The sequence below is a fragment of the Mustela lutreola genome, chromosome 2 (assembly GCF_030435805.1).
Source record: "Mustela lutreola isolate mMusLut2 chromosome 2, mMusLut2.pri, whole genome shotgun sequence".
Taxonomy (NCBI): domain Eukaryota; kingdom Metazoa; phylum Chordata; class Mammalia; order Carnivora; family Mustelidae; genus Mustela; species Mustela lutreola.
In genome coordinates this window covers 46939926-46963679 of record NC_081291.1, presented here as the reverse complement: position 1 = coordinate 46963679, position 23754 = coordinate 46939926, and the positions used below count along the sequence as shown (strand labels likewise).

The window sequence follows — 23754 nt, the reverse complement described above, 5'->3', positions numbered from 1 at the left end:
TTCCAGGACTTCCAAAAAAACAGTATTTTTGTGTCAGAGGTAAACTTGGCTAACATGAGATTTGGTATCACGATTCCAACTGCCCCTGGAAAAGCCTCATCAAATGGTAACATTCTTATCTTAGAAAAATCCATTTTTAAGCCGGCATTAAGAGGTCTTTTTTTTTTTTTTTAAGATTTTATTTATTTTTTTGAACAGAGAGATCACAAGTAGGCAGAGAGACAAGCAGAGAGAGAGGAGGAAGCAGGCTCCCTGCGGAGCAGAGAGCCCGACGCAGGGCTTGATCCCAGGACCCTGGGATCACAACCTGAGCCGAAGGCAGAGGCCTTAACCCACTGAGCCACCCAGGCACCCCAAGAGGTCTTAAAGAAATCCTGCCACACAAGAAATCAGGAGCTCTTACCCCAAGGTGCTAATAAATCCATTTGTCGATCCTTCCGCGTACAGAGAACAAATGTCTCCAATATGTAGGAAACTAGACATCTTGTCAGACATGTCTTTCTCCAAAAGCCTAGACAAAGTAAAATATGCAACATTATTAGAGGGAAAGAAATGCTCGGAGTGGGGGAAAAAGTCACTGAGAGTTGGCTTCGCTCAATTTTCCAAAGCGCCCTACTTAAAAGTCAAATTTAAATGAGTGTGTGACAGGCAGGCACTCAAACGAGCCAAGCAAGGACATATGCAACAACATTTTTTTCCATATATCATTTATTTCAGGATATTCCAACCACAATAATGCCGGTTTCTAACACAACCACACCCAAATCCAATTCTGCAAAGTGAGGACCCTCGATAATGAATAGCGAATCTAAAGACTGCAGGGAAGTCAGCCAACAACTTTGCAGTGATTAAGGAGTTGGAAAGTCTGACTTATAAAACATTAACGCACTCAATCTGCCTCAGGCAATGTGAAGGCAGAAGGAAACACCTGGTATGAAACTTAGGTCTGGCAGTGCCTCTGCTGAGGTACCAAAGCAACAAAATTAATAAAAGGAAACCTAGTAACAAATACCGCAAAGCTCTAGTGGCCTTTTAAAAATTCAACAACTGTACCCACTTCATCCAAATGTTGTTTCAATTTCTTTCCTTCTTCTCCTTCACCCAAACACTTGCAGGGGGAGAAAGGATCTTAGCACCTGGTCCAAACCATGTCAGTGCAGGAAGAATAATGCGGCTTAGGCCGGGTGAGAACCCCTTCAGGAATACCAGTGGCTAGTTTGGGGCAGTCCTAGAAAGGTCTCGTAAGTTCCAGGAAATCTCTCCACAGCACAGAAATCATTACATACACATACACACACACACACCACACAAGTATCAACAAAAATACTGACATGACTCATAGGAATAGCTTTCCTGAAGGCCATTGATATTGAGAAGTGGGAGTCCATTTATATAGTTAAAAACTAATTTTTAAATAGTTAAACTAGGGGCGCCTGGGTGGCTCAGTGGGTTGAGCCACTGCCTTCGGCTCGGGTCATGATCTCAGGGTCCTGGGATCAAGTCCCGCATCGGGCTCTCTGCTTGGCAGGGAGCCTGCTTCCTCCTCTCTCTCTCTCTGCCTGCCTCTCCATCTACTTGTGATTTCTGTCAAATAAATAAATAAAATCTTTAAAAAAAAAAAATAGTTAAACTAATTTGACCTTTAAAAAACAAGCTTAGGGGCGCTTGGGTGGCTCAGTCAGTTAAACCTCCAACTTGATTTTGGCTCAGGTTGTGATCTCAGGGTCCAAGACTGAGCCCTGCATCAGGCTCTGCGTTGGGCCTGAAGCCTGCTTAACATTCTCTCTCTCCCCCCTCAGCCACTCCTCCTCTCAAAAACAGACAGACAGACATACACACATAAACATTTAAAAAAAAAAAAAAAACACCAAGCTTACTTATAGGGGAAGATAGTGCACGGGTATGGACCCCAGCTAACTCACATGGCTTCACTGGGCATCTGATGTAGATGCAGAGGATAAACCAGGTCTTCCCAGGATCTCTCCTCCAAACTCAGAGCCCCTTAAACATCTTTTCCAATGCCTTTGCTCAAGTTCTGCCTAGAAATCATTCACCTCCAAAGCCACAAGAGTTCTAACGGCATGGAAAAGTGTTCTCTCCTGAAATTGCTTTCTGGCACCAAGTTTGCTTTCCATTAAAATTGTGCAGCAATGATCATCAGGAAGCTAGGGAAGCATGTCTCCTACTTACCAGGTGCTGAAAAGGAACTGAAAATGAGCCTCAGTTCACTGCTTGGGAGAATCTACAAGGAAAAAACCAATTCCTCCAAACAACCCAGACCTGGCAAGACAAAGATCATTTCACTGAACCTGAACTTCTACCTAGAGAAAGACAGCACAGGAGAACACATTCTCAAACAAAACAGTGAGCATCTATAGACACACAAATCATGCACAGAGGGACAATTTGCCAGCCAAGTTCCACACTCCAGAATCGTCTATCATTTTGTCATTTCTTCCTAAATGGCCAAAGGCAAACCCATGTTTTAAACAACACCAAAAAAAAAAAAAAAAAAAAAAATGGCACAAATGAAAAACACTAAAGGCACTAATATTTCCCTTATATGCTTATACTTACAAGACTTATCATAAAGGTTAAGGAAGTCAACATAATTCTGGGACTGATTTTTGGAAAATAAGTTCTGTTTGGATTTGGAGTCACACCAAATTGGTGTCTTCACACTTGGGCCTCCAGGAAGGACACAGGTGAGTGCTAGATACAGGAGCTCAGGTACGTGCTCCATCGGGAGGGCCTCATCTAGAGTGACTAACTCTGTCCTTTGGACCATTTAGCCCTAGTGGAGACTGGGCCAGGAAACAGGGGTGTGCCCTAGTCTTTTTAACTTTCCTCACTACCTGGTTACCTGACTGAAAGATCCCAGGCCCTTCAGGAAAGCAGCAGACACAAGTCAGTGGTGGGGTGATGAACTCAGTGCCCGCAGCTGATTGCTGACACAGATGTCTAGACCCAGTGCTTCTCTAGCACAGTCCTGCAGGGTTACCATTTCTAATGGTAACATGGAATGGAACATTACAAATGTTCTCTTACCGAAATCCTCACGGGTACTGCTATTATTCTCATTTAATTATTGGGGAAACCAAGATACACAGAAGTGAAGATGCCCAAGGCAGGTTGTAACCCAGGTCTACCTGCCTCTTAAGCAGAGCTTCTCATCAACAATGACCCTCGGAACATGGACTAAAATGTCAACCATCCTTATTTTCTGGGTGATAAGATTACAAAGCCCAGATTTTCTGTGTTATACACAATTCCATTTCCTCCTTTTTCTACTTTGGTGTTTCCTAATTTTTCCACCATGGCCACATAACACCTGGGTTAAGTCGGAAAAAAAAGAAATTAACTTCTTTTTGACCACGTTTATTAAGTAGACAACTAAATAATAAACTTTAGCCATATTTTACATTTTTTTCCAGAAAGCAATCAGAACATCCTCCAAAGTCAATGATCCTTAAATGGGCAATCTGCCAGAGGTCCCAATTTTAAAGAAACAACTGAAAATGGGAGGGGGGGGGGGAGTACAGTTATTTCCCAGGGGTCTCAAGACATAAATCCCCTCGAAAGGGACTGGGCAGAAAACCTGCTAGTCTGGCTGGAGGCTCTGGAGTTCTCCTCTCACCCACCATTAGTTAACTGGAAAAAGAGGATGAGGACAAGGGCCAGAAGGAGGAGAGGTCCTGGGGCCATCACCAGCCATCATGGAAGGAAAAACAAAGGCCTGGAAAGTGAACGGAACAGGCCTCTGGAGCCTGGAGGGGAGGAGGTGGAAAATCAGCCCGTGTGTGATGGGCCTGGGAGCAATCTTTTAGAAGACTTCCTGTTGTTCAGAACAGGGTGGGAGAACCTGTCTCTTTATCGGATCCTGGACCATTTGTGCTGGCCAACTTCTCACAGCTGGACCCGGTGTTCCCATGTTGTCCACACAATGACTGAGGAACCCCCCCCCTGCCCCCGCCCAGTACAGAAACAGCCAGGGCCAACCTGCCGTCTGCCTAAACCTGAGATGTCAAACTCTGTATCGACACCCAGGGCTCTTTGCTAATAAACTGGGCGCTGGTCCCATAACATCATGAGAAGGCTCAGGGGACCAGCTCAGGGGATCCCAACTTCTCTCTGGGTGCCAGTTATGACGATGATTAGCTCAACACTGCGATCTGGCCCACTTAAACTTCTCGGCTTTTGTTTCATCTGGAAAATGAGGATAACACGGAACTATGGGGATTGTTGTAAGGAACAGATGAGAAAGTGCGTGTAAAGTGCTTCGTTCAGAGACTGGTAGACTTTCACTCCTTAATGCTATTTAAGATTTCTTAATGAGATGAAGTGGAATTCAGGAAGATCCTAGGGCTTCAAAATTTAAACCCAGCAAAAGAAAGGATCCTCTGTTTAAAGTCAGGTTGGGGTGGGGGACAGTGCCTGGGTGGCTCAGTTGATGAGTGTCTGACTTTGGTTCAGGTTATGATCTCAGGGTCTTGGGATTGAGCCCTGCATCAGGCTCCTTGATCATCAGGAGTCTGCTTCTCCTCTGCCCCTCCCCCTTCCCCTCAGCCCTGCTTCCGCTTGCTCTCTCTCAAATAAATAAATACAATCTAAAAACAAAAAGTCAGGTGAGTATCCAAACAAATGAACTCCTAGATGATCTGTGACCATATATTTTACTTTAAAATAATTATTCTCCCTAATTCACCTATTAAGAAAAATCTCAACTATATATGGAATTATGCTCAAATTCCAACCTCAGGGCACTCTGAGCTTTCCAAACATACAAAATCTTATCACAAAGGTTGGAGGCCCCTATACAACATGGAATTCCATCTCTCACCCCAGTAATGGAATCCCCCCATTGTGTCTCCTATGGATGGCCTGGCTTCTGCTTAAATATCCAGCAGTACTCCAGGGTTCAAAGGTTCAAGCCATGGTTTCAAGTTCAGAGAGCCCAGTTAGAAAACATCCCTCCCCCCTCCCCCCCAACACCCCAACCCCGCCCCACACAGAAACTCCCTCCCAGAACTTTTGCTACTGATCTGTCCCATGATGCTCAGAACCCTCTCACAATGTGAATGCTCTCAGACCTCCGAAGGACTTTGCTTCTGTTGGCAGAGAGCATCACCATCCTCCCTGGTTCCTGACATGGCCGGGCCTCAGGAGCATTCCACACCCAAGGGCCGGCAGAAGTGGGGATTCTGGCTCTGCCACCTCATCACTATAGGACGGTAGGCCCATTCTGTAACCTTCCCAAACCTCCCTTTCCCCACCCATAAATGGGGATAATAAGAGTAGCTCCCTCACCAGGCTGTCAAGAGGTTCACTAAGTTCATGCATAGAAACTACTCAGTTAAGCACCTGCAGGAACGAAGCATGCAATGTCCGAAGGCTATTACTGGATCCCCACCACCTCCCACCACTGCTTTGACACACTGATGCACCTCTTAAAATGGGATTGTCCCAGAGTGGCTTGATCCGAGCAGAGGAAGGAAGATTACTGCCTCTGCAAGGTGCAGTGGCTTTACTGAGCCTCTTGCTGCCCTTGTGCTCAGCTTCAGTTCTCTGTCCACTGAAACTGCTCCCTGAGCAATGCAGAACAAAAAGGGACATTTGCTTCTACTCAAAAGAAAGGTTGAAATAAAAACACACAAAGTCAGAGAGATCCTTGAAGAACAGAAACCAGAGGTACTGGTCCTCGAAACCTCTTTTCTCAGAATCTATATTGTTCATTGCCTTTTCTACACCCTCTCTAGTCATCCTGTCCCCTCTGCTGACTCCTATGACTTCTCTATGATTCCTAAATCTGTACCTTATGGCCAACAACTTCTGGGATTCAGCTCCCGGATACCAATAGCGTGCTCGCTTCGGCACCACATATACTAAAAACCGGATACCAATAGCATCTCAATGTACCAGAAAAAATTCACCTGTCTGCCCCATCTCTCTTTCTGCCTACCCATGTCATTTACCACCTCAAAGCCTGCGGCACTGCCCGTCTTCCCTCTCCTTATCCCTGCCACAGAACCTTTGCTCATGCTCTTCCCTATCCCAACCCCTATCCTCGTTAAAGCCAAGATCAGTTGGTCTGGGGATCTGTTTTGTATAACATTTTATTCCGATCACCAATGCCTAGCACATGGTGGTAGGTGCTGGTAAATATTTAGCAAATAACAAAGTCTGAGCATCAAATCTCACTGATTTTAAGTTTTAGTCTATCTCTTGAATACTCCAATTCTTTGGAACTCTTCTGCCCCCACCCAAATCCCAGCTAGGATCATTTCTTGACCGCGCTGCATTAAGATTGTCTCTTGAATTTTTCTTTGCCCCTCAATCTATTCTACACACGCAGCCAGCTTGGTCTTTTTTTGTCCGCCCCCCGCCCCCAGCATGATATTTTAGACACATAAATCAGACCATGTCATTCCCCTGCTTAAAACATTCCAAAATCTCCTTGGGAGTCCTCATGATCTGGTCCTTGCCTACCTCCTCCTCCTCATCTCTCTGTACTCTCTCTCTCTGCCTTCTACACTCTGGCCACGATGAACTTCCTCCAGATCCCCCAAAGTGCCAGGTGCCTTGGACAACCTGTAACTGCTGCCTGACACTCTTCTCCACATGGTACCCTCATTCCCCCAGGCCATTACCACTATCCAAAAATTGCTTATTCACTGGTTTGCTTATTAACTCGTCCTCACCACTAGACTATCAGGCCATGAGAACATGACAGGAGAATTCTTCTTTCCTACTGAATCCCAGTGCCTGGGATTTGCGTTAGCTATTACCTGAAAGAATGTGAAGTATTTTTAGGTGATTGTTTTCCTAAAACTAATGAAAATCAAGTTTATACTGTTGGAGCAAGGATAGAAAACAGAGCTCTGTTAGACCCTTTCGAGAGATTGCTATGAGACCCCTGGGGCAAATAACATATTATATGTTAATAAAAATAATATAATAAAAAAAGAGAGAGATTGCTATGAGAAATCTGGAAGTCAGAAAAAAATTATATAACTTCTGTCCCTGGCAGAAACTACCCCTACCCCACTAACCAGCCCCTGTGTGTCCAAAAAGGCTAGAAATAGACTCAGAACCACTGAGTCTGAATTCCAGCTTCACGTGCTTAATTAACTGACGTAACTTTTCTGAATTTCAGCTCTACCATCCAATTAAAAGGGGACAAGGGAATTTTTCCCATCTCTCATTTTGAGGGGTAAATCAAATAATCCACACAAAGTGCTCAGCCCAATATATGGCCCTTACTAAATACTTATTTTTGTATTTCTGAATGAGACTGAAGTGGAAAAAGTTCACTTTTCTTGCTCCAAAGCCTTCACTCATTTCTGCCCATAACCTGTCCTTCTTCTACTTGATGTAAGCTTCTTACTTAGTCAACACTGTTGGAAACACGTTCAAATAAACACAAGTCCCAGAAAGGTTTCAGAGCTCTGTAAGCCTAAGAGGTGGGTGATATTTGGACAGGTCACCCAAGGTATTGTTGCTTTTTGGCCTCCAAACTCACCAAGACCACCAGACCTCAACTCCACTCCCACTTCTAACAACCAAACCAGGCCCCTGTGGAATGAAGGGAGGGGGTGAGGTGGAAACCTCTTCAAAGAAATAATTCAATATTTAGAACCTCTTCTACTTTGGTGTTAAGGAGGGCTAAATCACAGCCTCACTGAAAAAGAAGTATATTCATTTCAAGAATCAGGATAGGTTTTGATTTTTTTCTTCTTTTTGCTAAAAGCTTTGACTGTGGCAGAAAACTCACTTATTGTGATTTTTCCCATCTATTTCTCCTGTAGGCACTGAACTAATTGCATTATATTCGTTTTTCTAAAAAAAAAAAAAAAATCTCAATTCTCGCCTACACACAATTCAGAATTTAAAAGTTAGCAACTCCTGAAACGAGACAAAATTAGAACACTTTCATTAACCAAGAAGTTACCTAAGGTATCACGTAATCCTACACAGGCAAGGGAGAAAATCAGAAGCCTTTATTTACACCAGGTAATGGACCCCAAAGCCAGAGACCCAAATAGTCTGACCGGAAGATTTTATTGACACACAGAAGCCAAGTCTTCTTTATTTAAGATGAAGCCACCTGGCCCTTGGGGCTGTAATTCAGGGGGGTGGGGGAGCCCCCACTGACACTGCCCTTAAATTAGGTCCTTCCAAGCACTGGTGTTGGGAACTAAGGACCCCTCCACCACCACACCTGTCCCCCACCCAGGGGACCATTCATTCCCTGAGCTCCAAGCTCTCCAACATCTGACCACCCAATTATCTTAGCTTTGACAACCTTACATACATCACTCAAGACATTCAAAATACTCCCCAGTGGCCTGGATTGTAATCACTTGCCTTTCTTAAACAAGTTGGCTAGCAGGGAATATCTCATCTATTTTTAACAGATTCTACTTAATGTATTTAACACCAGATTTGACAGAACCAGAGACCAATAAAGCACTGAAACAATCTAATTTCTGTTAGAGGACATAACCATCTGAGTCCAAAAGCTACAAGGAGAACTAAGTAAGGTTGTAGAGTAGCAGCTATGAAGGGAGTTATAATGGAAGCTACTATTCTCAGACACAGAGAAGAACCCAGATTTATTATTTTTTTAATGACCCATCCTGTTGCAGAACCCCTACAATGCTTGGTATAATCTCGCACATATGAAAAAGATGAACATACAAATACCACTAGCTTCCAAGTTTTCAGTGTCCTCTGCAATTCAGGAGGTCCTTTAAAGGGAAGCAATTTTTCTTTTTCTTTTTTTCCCCCAGAAACAGCTTAAATGCATCCCCATGCATATATTTCTAAACAAAACCCAGACTTAGGGATAATCAATTACATCCTGCTATCTAAGCCTTCAACTTCTCCATCTCTTACCTGTTCCATACCACCACCCACCTTTAAGTTATCTAGCTATCCTATAGGCTAGTGGCTCCCAATGACACCCCAGAAACCACTGGAGGCTCCCAACACCTTTCAAAGGATCTTCAAAGTCCTATTTTCATAATAACACCAATGCACTATTTACCTTTTCACTCCATCTCTCAACACAACAATGGAGTTTTCCAGAGGCTGCAAGACATGTGCTCTCTCAAGAGACTGAAAGCAGAAACAAGTATGTGATATGCGTCTCCAGCTATCTTCCATTAAGCCAGATCACCAACAATTTGCAATAGAGTAAAACAATGTCAGTCTCTAATTTTTGTTTTTATTTTAGAAAATACAGCTATCGTTCATTTAAAAAATGTTACTGGGGCACATGCATGGTTCAGTAGGTTAATTCTTGGTTTCAGCTCAGGTCACTATCTCCCAGTCTTGAGGTAGAGCCCCACATCGGGCTCTGCACTGAGTGTGGAGATGGCTAAAGATTCTCTCTCTCCCTCTGCCCCCTCCTTCCCCACAAAATGTTACTGCTTTATTGTGTGATGGCTTATTTTTCGTGTGTGTTTGTCTCAGTAGCTCAATATCTCAGTGTTAAATTCTAATGAGATAAATACGGACTGTTATACCTACATCAACTAAAGTTCATTGGGGTCCTCCATAATTTCTAAGCATGTCAAGAGTTTCTGAGACCCAAAAGGTTGAAAAATGCTATAAATTTTAAGTTTTGGTTTGGCACTGGCTTTGGGCTTAGGACTCATACTTCATTAATATGAAAAACTGGACAGAACAGGATTAAAATACAAAACATACAACATGCAGGACTTCAGAGAGGACCCCCTGATTTGAAACCCCCTTTTTATTCAACACATTCATTGAATACCTACTATGTGCTATCCCTAATCTAGGTGTGCAGGATATATAAGTAAAAAGAAAACAGTCAAGGTCCCTGTTCTCATGATGCCTATATTTCGTGAAGGAGAGAGAGTTTGTTGACAGGCAAGACAAATCAGGCAGTTAAGTAGTAGGCAGAGAATTGAAACTGGATGATATGACCGTGTGACAACTTACTTTTGTCTGGTCAGAGAGTGCAAGCTTAGACATTTAAGCTAAGACCTGAAAGTCAAGACAGAGGCAGTCATGCAAAACAATCAGGCGGAAGAGCATTTTAGATAGAGCCAATAGCTAGTACAAAGGCTCTTCAGCAGAAAAGAACTTGGCAAGTTCAAGAAACAGAAAGCCAGCCACAACGTCTGGAGCATTAATGGGAAACGAAGAAAGTGTGGGGTAAGGTCAGAGAAGAGAGAAACCAGGGCTAGTGGGACTTCCCAAGCCAGGGTGAAAAGTTTGCCTTTTATTCTAAATGTGACAGGGAGTTTACAACCTTGACTGAGCTACTCATTCCGGAACTCAGTCTCCTCATCTGCAGAACGGGGATCATGAGAGCTTGCCTCACACAGTTGTGCCGAGGATTAAATGTATAAAAGAAAATAATGGGCTTACTTAGCTCATAGGAAGTAAAACACTGCAAACACCTCTGTTTGCTGTGATTATTCTTACTGGCTAACTTGCTGCATTTTCAACTCCCATAAATGACTCTTACTAAACTTTTGAGGGCTTACAATTGGTTGAGGATTAACACTATCAACCAGCAATTCCACACGATGAGTGGATGTAGACAAGGGGGCACACTGTGAGATAACATTCATCTGAATTTATCAGTGCCAACTCCAGCAGAATGTTCTCCCCACTATTCCCAGGAAGACCTAGGCTACCAAAGTACAGCCAGGTGAAGAATGAATGACTGGATCCCACCTTCACAGGCCCCTCTGGGTCCACCCTTCAGTCAGTGAGTTTTGCCACTTGGCCTCAAAGCACAGTGCACTTGGAAAGTGATTCTTCTGCTAAAAAATGTAGCCAGTGAAAATCCATCAGTCTTCTCTGCTCTTTCTTGGCATTCCACATCACCTCCACCTCCTAAAAAACAGAGGGCCTTTGACAAAGACTTAGTGCTGGTTTTATTGCTGCTTGCTTTAAAAATGATCATTGAAAAAGAATAAAATCAAGACTTCCTTTAAACTAGGCAGCAAAGGAAGGGCTCATGCGTGAAGACTTAAAAGCGCCTGGAGGTTCAGGAGGCCATCAGCAGCGAGTCCCCAGGAAACACAGATGAAACCTGGGGGCCAAAGCTGCCACCAAACACAAAAAAGCCACACTTCGTTTTCAGGGCAAGCAGCCCCCTGGAGGGCAAAACCAAACAAACCACAAGGCTTTTCGGAGGGAAAACAAGAGTGTGCACAGGAAAAGGAAGAGTTGCCGGCATTTGATCGATCTCCTGGCTGGAGGCCAAGGACACTCCTTCTACACAAGCCTCCCCCTAAGATGCCGTCACCCAGGTACATATATGGAAATATGGCTGTAAATTCAGGGAAGAGAAAACCTATAACATTTATGGTTGATTCCTCCAAGACAAGGGAAGAGGTTCTCTTTACAACTGTCTCTGCTTCTGTGACTAGGAACTCTCATGGTTAATTCTGGAACTTCCTTTGAGCAAAGACTCTTGACGGTATCATCTTTATAGTGAAACAAGGATGAGCAATGCAGTATTTTTGCATTGGCCACCGGGCCGGCAGCTTCCCCCTCTGTACCCCCATACACATTTCCGGTGCTGCCCCCTCCTTGCCTTCTTGTTCAATTAGTGGTTCATCAAATGGTCCTCAGGAATGCAGAGTGTCCCCATCAAGGGATAATGTATTCTTGTGCAAAAAGCACTTCTCTCGGAGGACAGAAAATTGCATTCTGCTTTCGTTTTCAGACAGTCCCAAAGGAAGTCACCAACTCAGAAGTTTCAACTTTAAGCAGGGCCCTCTATGACCATCTCAGAAACTGCAGTTGTAAACCTTTGGGTCAGAGCAACTCTCTAGTGTGAATATTACTCATTAGACACACAACAGATACACATGCACAAAGATAAACCTACTCGCCTTTTCACAAACATGCCCACTAAATAACCTGTCCTCCAAACAGGTACAATATTTACATGGTTATTTTAGAGAAAAGATGTCAATTCTGACGTGGGCTCTCGTGTTTCCTATCCTCCAAGGCCAATATAAGAGAAGCCAATCCAAAGTTCAAAGTTGCTAGTCAGAACATTTTGTATTTGGTGGATAGAGATCATCTAGCTAAAATTCTTCATTTTATAGGCAGAAAGAGCAAACAACAACAAAAAAGCCTGAAGGACTTCTTGTAGGCCACAAAGCCCTGTACTGGCCAAAGCTAATAGACCACGGGGCTCCAGAAACCAAAGCCAGTACTTGGGGCATGAGGGGGAAGAGAAGTGGTATTTATTTTACTAAAAAGTTAAAGTTAGCCCCAGCCTGAAGAGACACCCCTCTGTTCACAACCTGAACCACAAAAAAAAACAAAAAGCAAGCAAGCAAACAAACAAACCCAGCAAATCAAAGGTTAACATCCTCGGAGACGGAAAAGTCTCACTCAGTCTGGGAAAATCACTCTTGGACAGGGCTTCTCAACCTCAGGGCTACTGACCTTTGGGGGCAGACAATTCCTTGTTGTGGAGGACACATCCTGTGTATCACAGGATGTCTAGCAGCATCCCTGACCTCTACTGACTGGATGCCAGGAGCACCCATTCTCCCTCAGCTGTGACAAAGAAGTCTCCAGACAGTGCATGAGTCCCTGCGAGGCAAAATCAGCCCGCCGCTTGAGAACCACTCCTCTAGGACAGAGCCTTTGTTTTGCAAGACTTTTGCAAACATGTATTCTTCTACAGAATTGGCAGCAATGACCCAAAGCAGGTATTTTTATACCTATTCTAAAGAGGAGGAAACAGAAGCACAGATGTGACATGTTTTGCCCACACCCAAGAGACAGTCAACACTCAGACATCTGGAGGCCCCATCCTGCGGTTCAGCAGGGCAATACCATTACAACCTGAGAGCAGCTTCCTTGCACTACCTGCTTATTACCTCTGCTCCCTTTTATTAACACTCAACAATTTCTCCTGCCTCATGCCCTCCAAAGAACCGTTCTGAGCAACCTCTCCCAAGCTCCCAAAAGGAGCTGCTTGACATGTGTCTGCCAGCCCTCACTCTGCTCTCCACAGCAAAAGGGCCTTTTCAATGCAAACGGCCAATTCAAGAAATATTTAATCGGGACGGGTGTACAAAAAATTAGATTCTCCTGACCAGCAGTCTACATCCTTCAAAGGGAAACAAAACATGGAGATAAGTAACTTCATTCAGCAAATGGTTTTGTGGACGCGTAACTATTTGTCAGGTGCATTTGTGGGTTAAAAATCAAAAAGCCCGCAAGGAAAAGAGACATAAAGTGCTGGGGAATTTCAAATCACAAAGATTTTCAAATGATCAGGAAAGGCTTTCCAGAAGAGGAAGGAAGGATTCAGGTTGGAGACACAAGTATTTGGCAAGGTGGACAGAGAAGGGATGGGGGCAGCAGGGCAGAAAGCATGTGGGCAAAGACACAGAAGCAGACACGGTCACAGGCACAGGAGTGAACATCCCTGAGTCGAGGTGTTGCATCAGCTTTTTCTCTTCAGAAACCTGCACACAGTAACGTTTGCAACTGTTACAGCAGGACAAAAATCACTTCCCAGACAAACCTCCTCTTGAAATGCAAACAAACAACAAGAAGCTTGGAGGTGGAGTGATTTTTTTTCTTACGTCCATCTTTTTTTTTTTTTTTTTTTTTTAAGATTTTATTTATTTGACAGAGAGAGAAAAATCACAAGTAGGCAGAGAGGCAGGCAGAGGGAGATGGAGAGGGAGAAGCAGGCTCTCTGCTGAGCAGGGAGCCCAATGAGAGACTGGATTGCAGGATCCTGGGTTCATGACCTGAGCCGAAGGCAGACACTCAACCGAACCAGCCACCCAGGCACCCCCCCCCCCTTATGTCCATCTTTTTCTGAAAGGCAACATTCTATCAAGCAGTCCACAAGTTCTGCTAAGTAGACAGGTCATAAAACATTATAAAACCTAACTTGCTCAAAGTGTGACAACATCATACTAAAACGCAGCCTTGTTCATATCTGGGACTTCCTAGCCTTAAGCAGGTTTTACATGTATTGTTTGATTTCTAGCTCTACCTGAAACTGCCAATAAAAGAGTCCCCAAATGAAAGCCCCCAGATGTCAAAAAGGGTCCTGCCAGGCCTACATGCTCATCTTCAGTGGGTGACTTCGCCTATCTTTCCAGTTCACTGAAAATGGAAAGACTTCGAGGGGCAAGTACAAAGGTCACATTTGACAGGTGAGAAAAAATAGCTGTAAAAATAAGGCAAGTACTGAAAAAGCACAAGGGGTTCAGTCGAGAGTTTCTCATACTTTCGAGTGTGCATGGATCCCATGGGGATTGTGCTAAGAGGGCAGGTTCTGATTCAGTGGGTCAGGGGTGGGGCCTCCGAGTCCACATTTCTAAGGAGTTCACTGTGGAAACCCTTGATGCTAGTGTGATGACCACATATGGAGGAATAAAAATGTAAAACAACATTTCTCAAACTTGAAACTGCAACCTACAGTAAGAAATACACTACACTTACAACCCAATGCTCACTGTGTGTGAGATAGACAGAGAAGGGCAGGGGAGCATTCGTTGCAACGTACACGGTTCCTTCCAAGTACCCATAAAATAACACTTTGGCGCTTTCTATTCTACCCTGCTCCATTAAAAAGCTGTGATGGAGGCCCGCTAAAATGATTTTGGGACCTCATCATGGGGTGCCATACAGTATGAAAAACATGCGTGCAGAACAAGAATAACATTTCTGCTCATCTGGGGGGCACAATGGTATTAAGATACCAGTATACTGAGATTATAACCAATACCAAAATGGAAAGTTTTGTGTACATTCAGAATGCTTTTTTAAAAGGCAAAGATGTGTTGATTACATTTTAGAAATACTTCCACTGAAAGCACTTAGGTTGTAAGTTTTCCTCACTTAGATTTTTTTTCTGACCTGCAGGAGGAGAATAAGAATACATCTCGGGGGGCGCCTGGGTGGCTCAGTGGGTTAAGCCGCTGCCTTCGGCTCAGGTCATGATCTCAGGGTCCTGGGATCGAGTCCCGCATCAGGCTCTGCTTGGCGGGGAGCCTGCTTCCCTCCCTCTCTCTCTCTCTGCCTGCCTCTCCATCTACTTGTGATTTCTCTCTGTCAAATAAATAAATAAATCTTTAAAAAAAAAAAAAAAAAAAAAAAAGAATACATCTCAGTCCCTGAGGAGAGGTCTCTAAACACCATTTCCCTCTCAAAGGATCTATGGCTCCTTGGAGGAAAGGCTGATTCCAGGTCTGGGATAAGAAAGATAGATGATGAGCCTGGAACATTTGTATCAAAAGCAAGAAAGCTATCAAAGACTACTAGGGTTGTGTTTTTTGAACCAATCTGAATAGCCAAAGTTGCTCAGCAAAAATGAATACTTTGATCATCAAGAAGGATAGCTACACAAAGAGAAACATATAAAATACACTTAAATCCACTAGTTCATAAAGATACTAACAAAAAAAAAATACCAATTTGTCATCTTAGTATAAGGGTTTCTCACCAGTAGCATGGCTGTTACTGAGAAATGGACAGTTCCATGTTGTGACAGGGCGAGGTGAGGTACTGTGGCTATTTATTAGCATCTCCAGCCTCTATCCACTGGATGCCAGGAGTGCTCTCGCCCTAGCTGTGACCACTGAAACTGTCCCCAGATATTGCCCAGTGTCACCTCCTTGAGAACCACTGTCATGTATCATGGTAGGGAATCAACTGGATATTTTTGAAAACTGGTAAAATACAGAAAGAAATTTAAGTACAGATTTTTTGTTACATGAGCTACATATGCCAGGGAATAAAAAACTTAGTGGAAGGACATTTCTTTTTATAAAATAGTTCAGCTAAGGAATGAATAAAGAAAAATAGGAGTTTTATAAGTCCAAATGAACTAATGGATTAAGGAAATGAACATCCATGGCTGCTAATATCACAAGAAGACGTACCCACACACATCACACACTCCCCTGAATAAAGTTCAAGAAAATAGTAGTGCACCCCCCCAAAAAAAAACCCTGATTCTGATCAAGGTTCTACATTTAATAACCAGATATGATATATACAGAGAACAGAGGAACATGTTCAACTATACCACACAGATACAGTGAGCAAAATAGGAAAATAGATCACCCAGTTTCTTCAGTAACAACCACAAAATGCCTGGGTAAAAAGAGGTGTAGAGGAAATATACAGATTAAAAGACACATCAACCATTTGTAATGTATTGACCTTATTTGGATCCTAATTCAAACAAACTGTTAAAAATGCATATAAATTATTATTACATTATCTAGATGTATATATATTATATTGTATGCATGGGTGTGTATACATGCACTTACACACGTTGGAAAAAAATGAGAACATAGAGTTAATTAAAAATTTTGTTTTTCCTTGAGGTAGATAAAAGTATCACAATTTTTTAAATCCCAATACTAGAGATATATACTAAAAGACAGATGAACTGGTATGCCTGGTATTTGTTTCCGACTCACCCAACAGGAGGGAGAGAGTGTATCAGAATACAGGTGAACACAGCTTAGTCATGGATTGATAACCATGAAGGGTGGGCGATGAGTATAGAGGGATTTGTTATACAAAGATCTCACTGTTACACATACTTCAAATTTTCTACAGTGAAGTTTTCCTTTTAAGGGCAAACAAACAGAAAAAAGTACCTGGCCCTACGTACTCCAGAGAATTAGGTTACCCTGAAGAAGAGACAAGAAATTCTGCATTGATGGAGATAGACAACTACCATATGATCTCCCTGATATGAAGAAGTGGAGATGCAACGTGGGGGGTTTAGGGGGTAGAAAAAGAATAAATGAAACAAGATGGGATCGGGAGGGAGACAAACCATAAGAGACTCTTAATGTCACAAAACAAACTGAGGGTGGCCGGGGTGAAGGGGGTAGGAAGAGGGTGGTGGGGTTATGGACATTGGGGAGGGTATGGGCTATGGTGAGTGCTGTGAAGTGTGTAAACCTGGAGATTCACAAACCTGTACCCCTGGGGCTAATAATACATTATATGTTTATAAAAAAATTTTAAAAATTAAAAAAAATAACTGAAATGTAAAAAAAAAAATTCTGCATTGAAATGAATGATTACTAGACTTTATCCCTACAATAAGATAGCTAACTTTTGAAGAGTGCTTTACCTTCCATTCAGTTTTCTTTAAAGAAAGAATATAAACTGAATGAGAAAACTTGGATTCTATGATGAAGAAATCTGAATGATTTTTTTTTTAACCCTAGTGATGCCATCCATGTGACCACTCAAAGGCAATCTCTTCAAAGGTACAGACACCTTCAGAAAAATGAAGGCATACGTATCTACTTATTAACAAGAACAGAGCTTCGGGATTGAGTACAATACAGCAAGGTACCAAACTTGAAGTACTGTATGAGTCCTTTTTTATGAAATTTAAACATACATGTAATTTGTATATATGTATACATGGGAGGTGTCTGGAACCCTCACCTTGGATGTGGAAGAGTCTGGAACCCTCACCTTGGATGTGGAGGAGTCTGGAACCCTCACCTTGGATGTGGAGGAGTCTGGAACCCTCACCTTGGATGTGGAGGAGTCTGGAACCCTCACCTTGGATGTGGAGGAGTCTGGAACCCTCACCTTGGATGGTGGGACTGGGGGTGCCTAGTTTGGTTTTATTGTTTATCTTTCTTACTATTTTACTTTAATTGAATATGCTTATCTTATGCAATTAAGTAACAACACATATGTGCATTATAAATCTATACACACAAAGGGGTCCACTTCACTTATCAGGGAGAATCACTTATGTGGAACTTGGTATCCCCTCAGGGTGATGCTAGAAGCAGAGCATGAGTTCTCCTTGTGTAATTCCGTATAATGAGACCTGACAGATGGGGGTGGTAGTAAAGTACACAAAGTCTGTGTTGAAGAAGAACCACCAGGAATATCATTAGGCTCTTAAACTTCATTATCCAAACCAAAAAGAATATTCCCTTCCTACTAAAGTGGCTTACAATCTGAGGTAAGACATTTAATTAATGAGACTGTCTAGAAATCTGGGTTTGAACCACCCGCCCCCCAGCTAAGTTCGAATCCAGTAGGCGATCCTGCCAGCCTCACCAGTCCCTTGAGAAAGGAGAAGGTAGCTCAGGGAGGCAGAGAACATTAAGGGTTCTGAGAAAGTTAAGAAATCCTCAGGGAAATCAATTAAGGCTTACCTGCAAAACCAGGCTCCTCTAACATCTGACCCTAACTCCCTCTCCCACCTGAACACCTAGCACTCTCCCTCAGCTGCAACCAATCTGGCCTCCTGGCCTTTCCCTAACCTGTTGTACCTGCTCGCATCTCAGGGCCTCAGCACTTTCTGCTCCAGCCAAAGCTTTGGAACGTCCTTCTCAGCACAGCTAACCTCTCGCTCCCTTCAGCTCTCTGCTCAGATGCACTCTGTTCAAGAGCCCGTCCCTGATTCCTCTCATTCGAGATCCCTTCCTGAATACTTTTATCCCCTTTATGCAGTTTTGTTGTTACCATTTCTTTATTGTGGTAAAATACATGAACGCAAGATAAAATTTGCCATTTTAATCATTTGTAAGTGTAAGATTCGTGGGCATTAATTCATTCACAGAGCTGAGCAACCAACACTTCCATCCATTTCCAGATCTTTTTCATCCTCCCTAGGTGAAACTCTGTACCCATTAAACAAATTCCACATAGCCCCAGCCCCTGGTAAGCACCATTCTACTTGTCCTCTTTATGTATGGCTTATTTCACTTAGTATGTTTTCAACCTTCACCAATTTCGTAACATGTATAATGATATCATTCCTTTGTCAGGCTGAATAATATTCCATTATATGGACATACCATTTTTTGTTTATCCATTCATCTGTCAGTAAACACTTGGGTTGTTCCCACCTTTTGGTTACTGTAAACAGTGCTGCTATGAACATGAATGTACAAATACCAGTTGTGTCCCTGCTTTCAATTCTTTTGGTTATATACCCAGTGTAAAACTGCCGGATCATTTGGTAATCATTTGAGGAACTACCATACATACTGTCTTCTGCAGTGACTACACCATCTTACACTCCCACCAACAGGACACAAGAGTTCCACTTTCTCCCGATCCTCATCAACATTTGTTATTTCCGGTTCCCCTTTCCTTGGCTTTCTTTTTCTCTGTAGCACTTGCTACCTGGTACACAATAATATTTGCTTACTTATAATTCCTGCTTCCCCCCCAACTAGGATTTAAGCCTCTTGGGAACAGGATTTTCATCGTTGTATGCCCAGCACTTAGAACATATCCCAACACATAGTAGGTCCTCAAGAAATTGTTGAATGAAGGAATAAATGCTTTAAAGTAACAACTTTAGTAGGTGTTAGACATTCATAAAGAGATTCATCACACCAAATGCCTTAAACTATGTCCAGCTGAGGGAAGACCCTAGCCATTGTTCAATAGGAAAAATAGCTCCACAGGTGACAGTTTTAGTGGCGTTTTCAGCTCATGCTCATTAGCAATAAACTCAGAATGAGACACTATAAAAATTGGTCAGAATCATAAAAATTATGTCATTCATGTCACTGACTTCAAGACTTAACTGATTTCATCCAAAGAGCAGTGCAAAAGCTTAAAACAGCAAAAATAAACTAAAAAATTAAATGCATTTCCAGTTAATAAAAAGCCTACAAATGCCAACAGTAAACAAGATGGGACACTGGCCTTGTGTAGACTCCTTAATAAGATATATCCAAGGACAGCTTGATCTAGAAACCTAGCTTCAGATGTATTTTTATTTTTTGTTGTTGTTTTCTGTTGTTCATATTTGGTGTTTATTATTTCATTTTGGTTTGTTATTTAACAGCTGGTTGTCGAGAAATCAGTTTCCATGACATAATTATAAGTGAACTAAAAACACTGCAACTTTTTTTGTCTAGAAGTCAGTTAGTTGTATACCATTGGATTACAAGTTTCATTTCTACCTCTAATACCCTGGTCTTCCCTACTTGAAAATATTTTGAGGACAAAGGCAAGAGATTTATCTTGTTGGGTTCATCTTTCCTTTCTTCTAAGCAACAATTCCATCTCTCATTCCTAAAGAAAGGATGCCAATTCCCTCCAAAAGGCAACCACTTTGTTTAAAAATGAATAATACTATTGTCAACCCCCAACAATTTCATGGGGCTCAAAGTGGAGGCCAGGGGTCATTCATTTAGAGCATGAAGAACATTCCCTGCCTGGTAAGAAGGAAATCTTGATAGTATATCCTGTTCTGATTTGAATTATTTAAAGAACAGACTGTACTTTTCACACACACACACACACACACACACGTGCATGCATGCACACACAAGGAAAAAAATGAAAGTGTTCTGCACAATTGGCCACAAACCAAACTTAAGAGTATATGAAAAGAATGAAAAGATACCGATACTTCACAGTTTAGACTCACTGCAATTCAAATTATCAAATTATTCAGACTGAGAAATACCTGATTCTTTTAACCTGCTCAGATGCCTTGATGTAGATGATCGAGATGGATTTCAGTTATGAGATGAACCTAATGCTGAATTTAGACAATGTTCCTTGTGGTGTGGTTTGGTTTCGTTTACTTTCCTCATTCAGGCTTTCAGCATACAGCTTTCTAAAACAAAGTCAGTATAAACCTCTAATACCTCCTCAAATAGCCACACTCTTATCCCTACATCAATGGCTACATCGTTTCCTTCTTAAATCAAGGTAGATATTATTACTCATTCCTCACTGGTGGGACATAAGCAAGACTTATTTTGTTAACAGAAATAAGTTTACCATTCTAGCTTCTCCCTTCACCTTTACCCTCTAGCTTAAATGCATCTGTGGAACACAATAAGCCCCACAACTAGGAGTTCTACTTTGTTTGATTCCACTGCGCACCAGCTACTGGGCAAGTATTCCTACTCTCTACACCTCAGCTTCTTCACCTGTACCCAACTCACTGAGTTTCTGTGCTATATGGCTCTGGATCCCGCTCACAAGTACTTCACGTGTCAGTATTATTTTTAGCAACAAGCTGGAGAAGAGTCTATGGATCAGTTTCTCCAGGCTGTAGCTTACTCAAAAGACGGGAACTTAACCCTTTCCTTGGCCTTCTGAGCACCCAAGTAGCCATGAAAATCAACTGAACTCCAAGAATGAACTACACCCCACACATCCAAAGGCTTCCCACTCCACCAGCACGCCTAAGGATCTTATCAACAGGAAACAAAAGCACTATACTACTATAATGAAGTGTCTGCCTTTTATTTTCTAATTTAAAAAGCCCAAAGATTGTAGCCCAGGGAACAGCTAAATATTTAGAACATTTAAGAAGTAGCTGAGACCCAGTTCTCCACCTATTACCCCATTGTCTACCCTGTTCCTGGCCATTTCGGAAGAAGAAAACTTGTGATGGTCAAATCTGCAGCAATGGGATGTATAGGCAGCTGTTAAAACCTCCCTTTCTTTAAAGTGCAGTCTGACCATTTGGGGCAGGTGACAGAAGCTGCTTATCTTTACAGATATGCTGCCCTCAACTCATATCCCACAATAAGCACCTAAACAAGAGGGGCTCATCAGATTCCTTGACTTTCAGGCAGCTTCAGGTCAAGGACTGGATGCTACTCTCTCATGCTTCAAGAACTAATTTCCCTTTTTAAAGTACTAATACTTCCAAATTGCCAGCAACCACTTTCATTTCTTACAATCCAGCCTACTCTGATTAAACACATGTTACAGCAAAAACAAAAACAAAAGTGACTACTTTTCAAAGACAGAGGCAGTTAATTTTTGCTTCCATATCTTGGCTGATGAAATGTACTTTATCCTTCAGAATTTAAATCATCAGCACGCTGCCAGGCATCAATGGGCATTTCTTTTATTGCTCCATTTAATGGCTTCTGCTCCCCCCACCCATAACCCTTCAGGTTGCTTTAAGTCTGAATCTTGGCCAAAAGTGCTAGGCAGGACTGCCCCCTGGATCTCAAATGCTCCCTAAAGCTCTTACAGAAGGCAGTGACAAATTTTGGACACCAAGCCCTGGAATTTGCTTTTCTTTTCTACTTCTAATCTCCATGGCTCTTTAGAGAGGACATAACATACACTTAAAACAGAAACTCATTATTGACTACAGCTCTCAGGCTTTACACTCACCTGACCTAGGTCAGGCACTCTGTTGCCAAAACCCTCCAGCTGTGCGAATCCTGCTCCTCCGTAGTCAGCTCCTAGGTATTCAGAAAGAAAAAAAAAAAAAAAAAAAAAAGACTGAGGTTAAGACTACAGACAGACGGGCCCCTAACAGAAATGCTTCAAACTGCAAACTTCCACCTTCTTTAGCCTCCTTCCTGGAGAGACCCCCTCCCTCACCTCCCGGAACAAGACCGGAAGGCTGAAGGGATCAGCTGGACAAAGACTACAGGTAACTTTGCCTACTTATTTCCAGTTGTAACTGACAAGTGAGACTAGGCACGCAAAAACTTGGAACGTGCCGGGGGAGCTGGAACTAAGGGAAGTGTTTGGCAGATCCCAAAGCACTTGTTTCCAGGAGCCTAGGCCAAGTATCCGCAGCCCGCATCCTCATTGGGCGTGAGCTCTGTCCACACTTCATCCCTCACGGCTCCCCGGGTTTTCTTCCGTTTTTCAAAACCCTCCCCACTGCCCTCCCCCCCACATGCATTTTTCTCTCAACCAGGCAGCTCCAGGGACGGCTACTTTTAAAAGATTGTTTCCTTGAGCGGACTCACATATGACACCCCACATCTCCCCCCGCCCCCAAAAAAACCATTTCCTGCAGCTGCTGCAACAGTTTCCAACTTAGGGGAATGCCATTCCAGTCCAGAATGGGTAGCCCTCAAGGCCAATCACTGGAATCGATCATTTTTTTTTTTTAGTCTCAAATGAACACCCCAAAATGCCGTCAGTTTAAAGAGCCCCCAAACGTACTCAAGTGCATGCAAATCCACCAAAAACTCCCAGCGAGCGGGGCAAAACTTCGGCGCCCGGGGAGGACAGTACCAACTCCCCGCGCCCTCTGCCCGGCCCCAGCCGCTACCTTGGTACCCGGGAGCCACGCCGATTTGGGGGAGCAGGGCGAGGAGAGGGGTTAGCAGCCGCTGGGTAATCCCATGTCCGCGAAGAGGGAGCTCGTTCCGTTAGGATGGAAACGAACACCCACACCTCCTCTCTGCGTGCGCTTTCTCTCTCTCCACCCTCTGCCTCCTCCTCCTCCACCACCACCTCCTCCTCTCCTCCCACCCCAGCGAGCTTGAGGAAACGCTTCAGCAGCACATCCACATGGTTACTGCACTTTGAAGCGGCTCCTGGCGGCTTATATAGGCCGGGAAGCTCCCTGGGCAATGTAGTCCGAGTCCGAGGTCGTGGAGGCGCCTGGGGCTGCGGGGAAGGACTACGAGTCCCAGAATCCCCTGGGCTCCGGGCTGGGCTCTAAATAGAAGCGCGCGGGGACGGGGAGGGGCGTCCTGCGGGGCGTCCGGGCTGCGAATCCGGCTTCTCGCAGAGAGCTGGTAGGGCTTGCAGCCGGCGACCCAAAGCCACCCCTGGGGGGCGCCTCCAACCCTTGGGGACGCTCCTCCTCCGGCTACCCCCCCTTCCCTTGAATTCAGGTATCTCTGGGAGAGGGGGGCAGGGAGCAGCTCGGATTTCTGCTTTGGGAAGTTTTTACAAGCTGTTACCCACCCTCCCCCCCAACCCTCCTCCCCTGCTCCTTAAGTCCTTGAGCGAAGAATTTCAGAAATCCAGGGCACA

The 23754-nt window shown here is 43.4% G+C and overlaps 1 protein-coding gene across 6 annotated transcripts in view; it reads right to left on the bottom strand.

Moving 5' to 3' along the window:
• ITPR1 (inositol 1,4,5-trisphosphate receptor type 1) overlaps positions 1–23283 on the bottom strand; it is a 326972-nt gene extending 303689 nt beyond the window's left edge. For 4 of the 6 annotated variants that reach the window (XM_059161557.1, XM_059161558.1, XM_059161559.1 and 1 more), the window contains exons 1-3: positions 23042–23283; positions 22144–22214; positions 404–511 (exon numbers count right to left, since the gene is read on the bottom strand). In XM_059161557.1, coding sequence (XP_059017540.1) covers positions 404–495 — 92 coding nt within the window. In that variant the 5' untranslated portion in view covers positions 496–511; positions 22144–22214; positions 23042–23283. The remainder of the gene's footprint in view (positions 1–403; positions 512–22143; positions 22215–23041) is intronic. The other 2 variants (XM_059161561.1, XM_059161562.1) reach the window with 1 other exon arrangement.
• Positions 23284–23754: the final 471 nt, after the last annotated feature.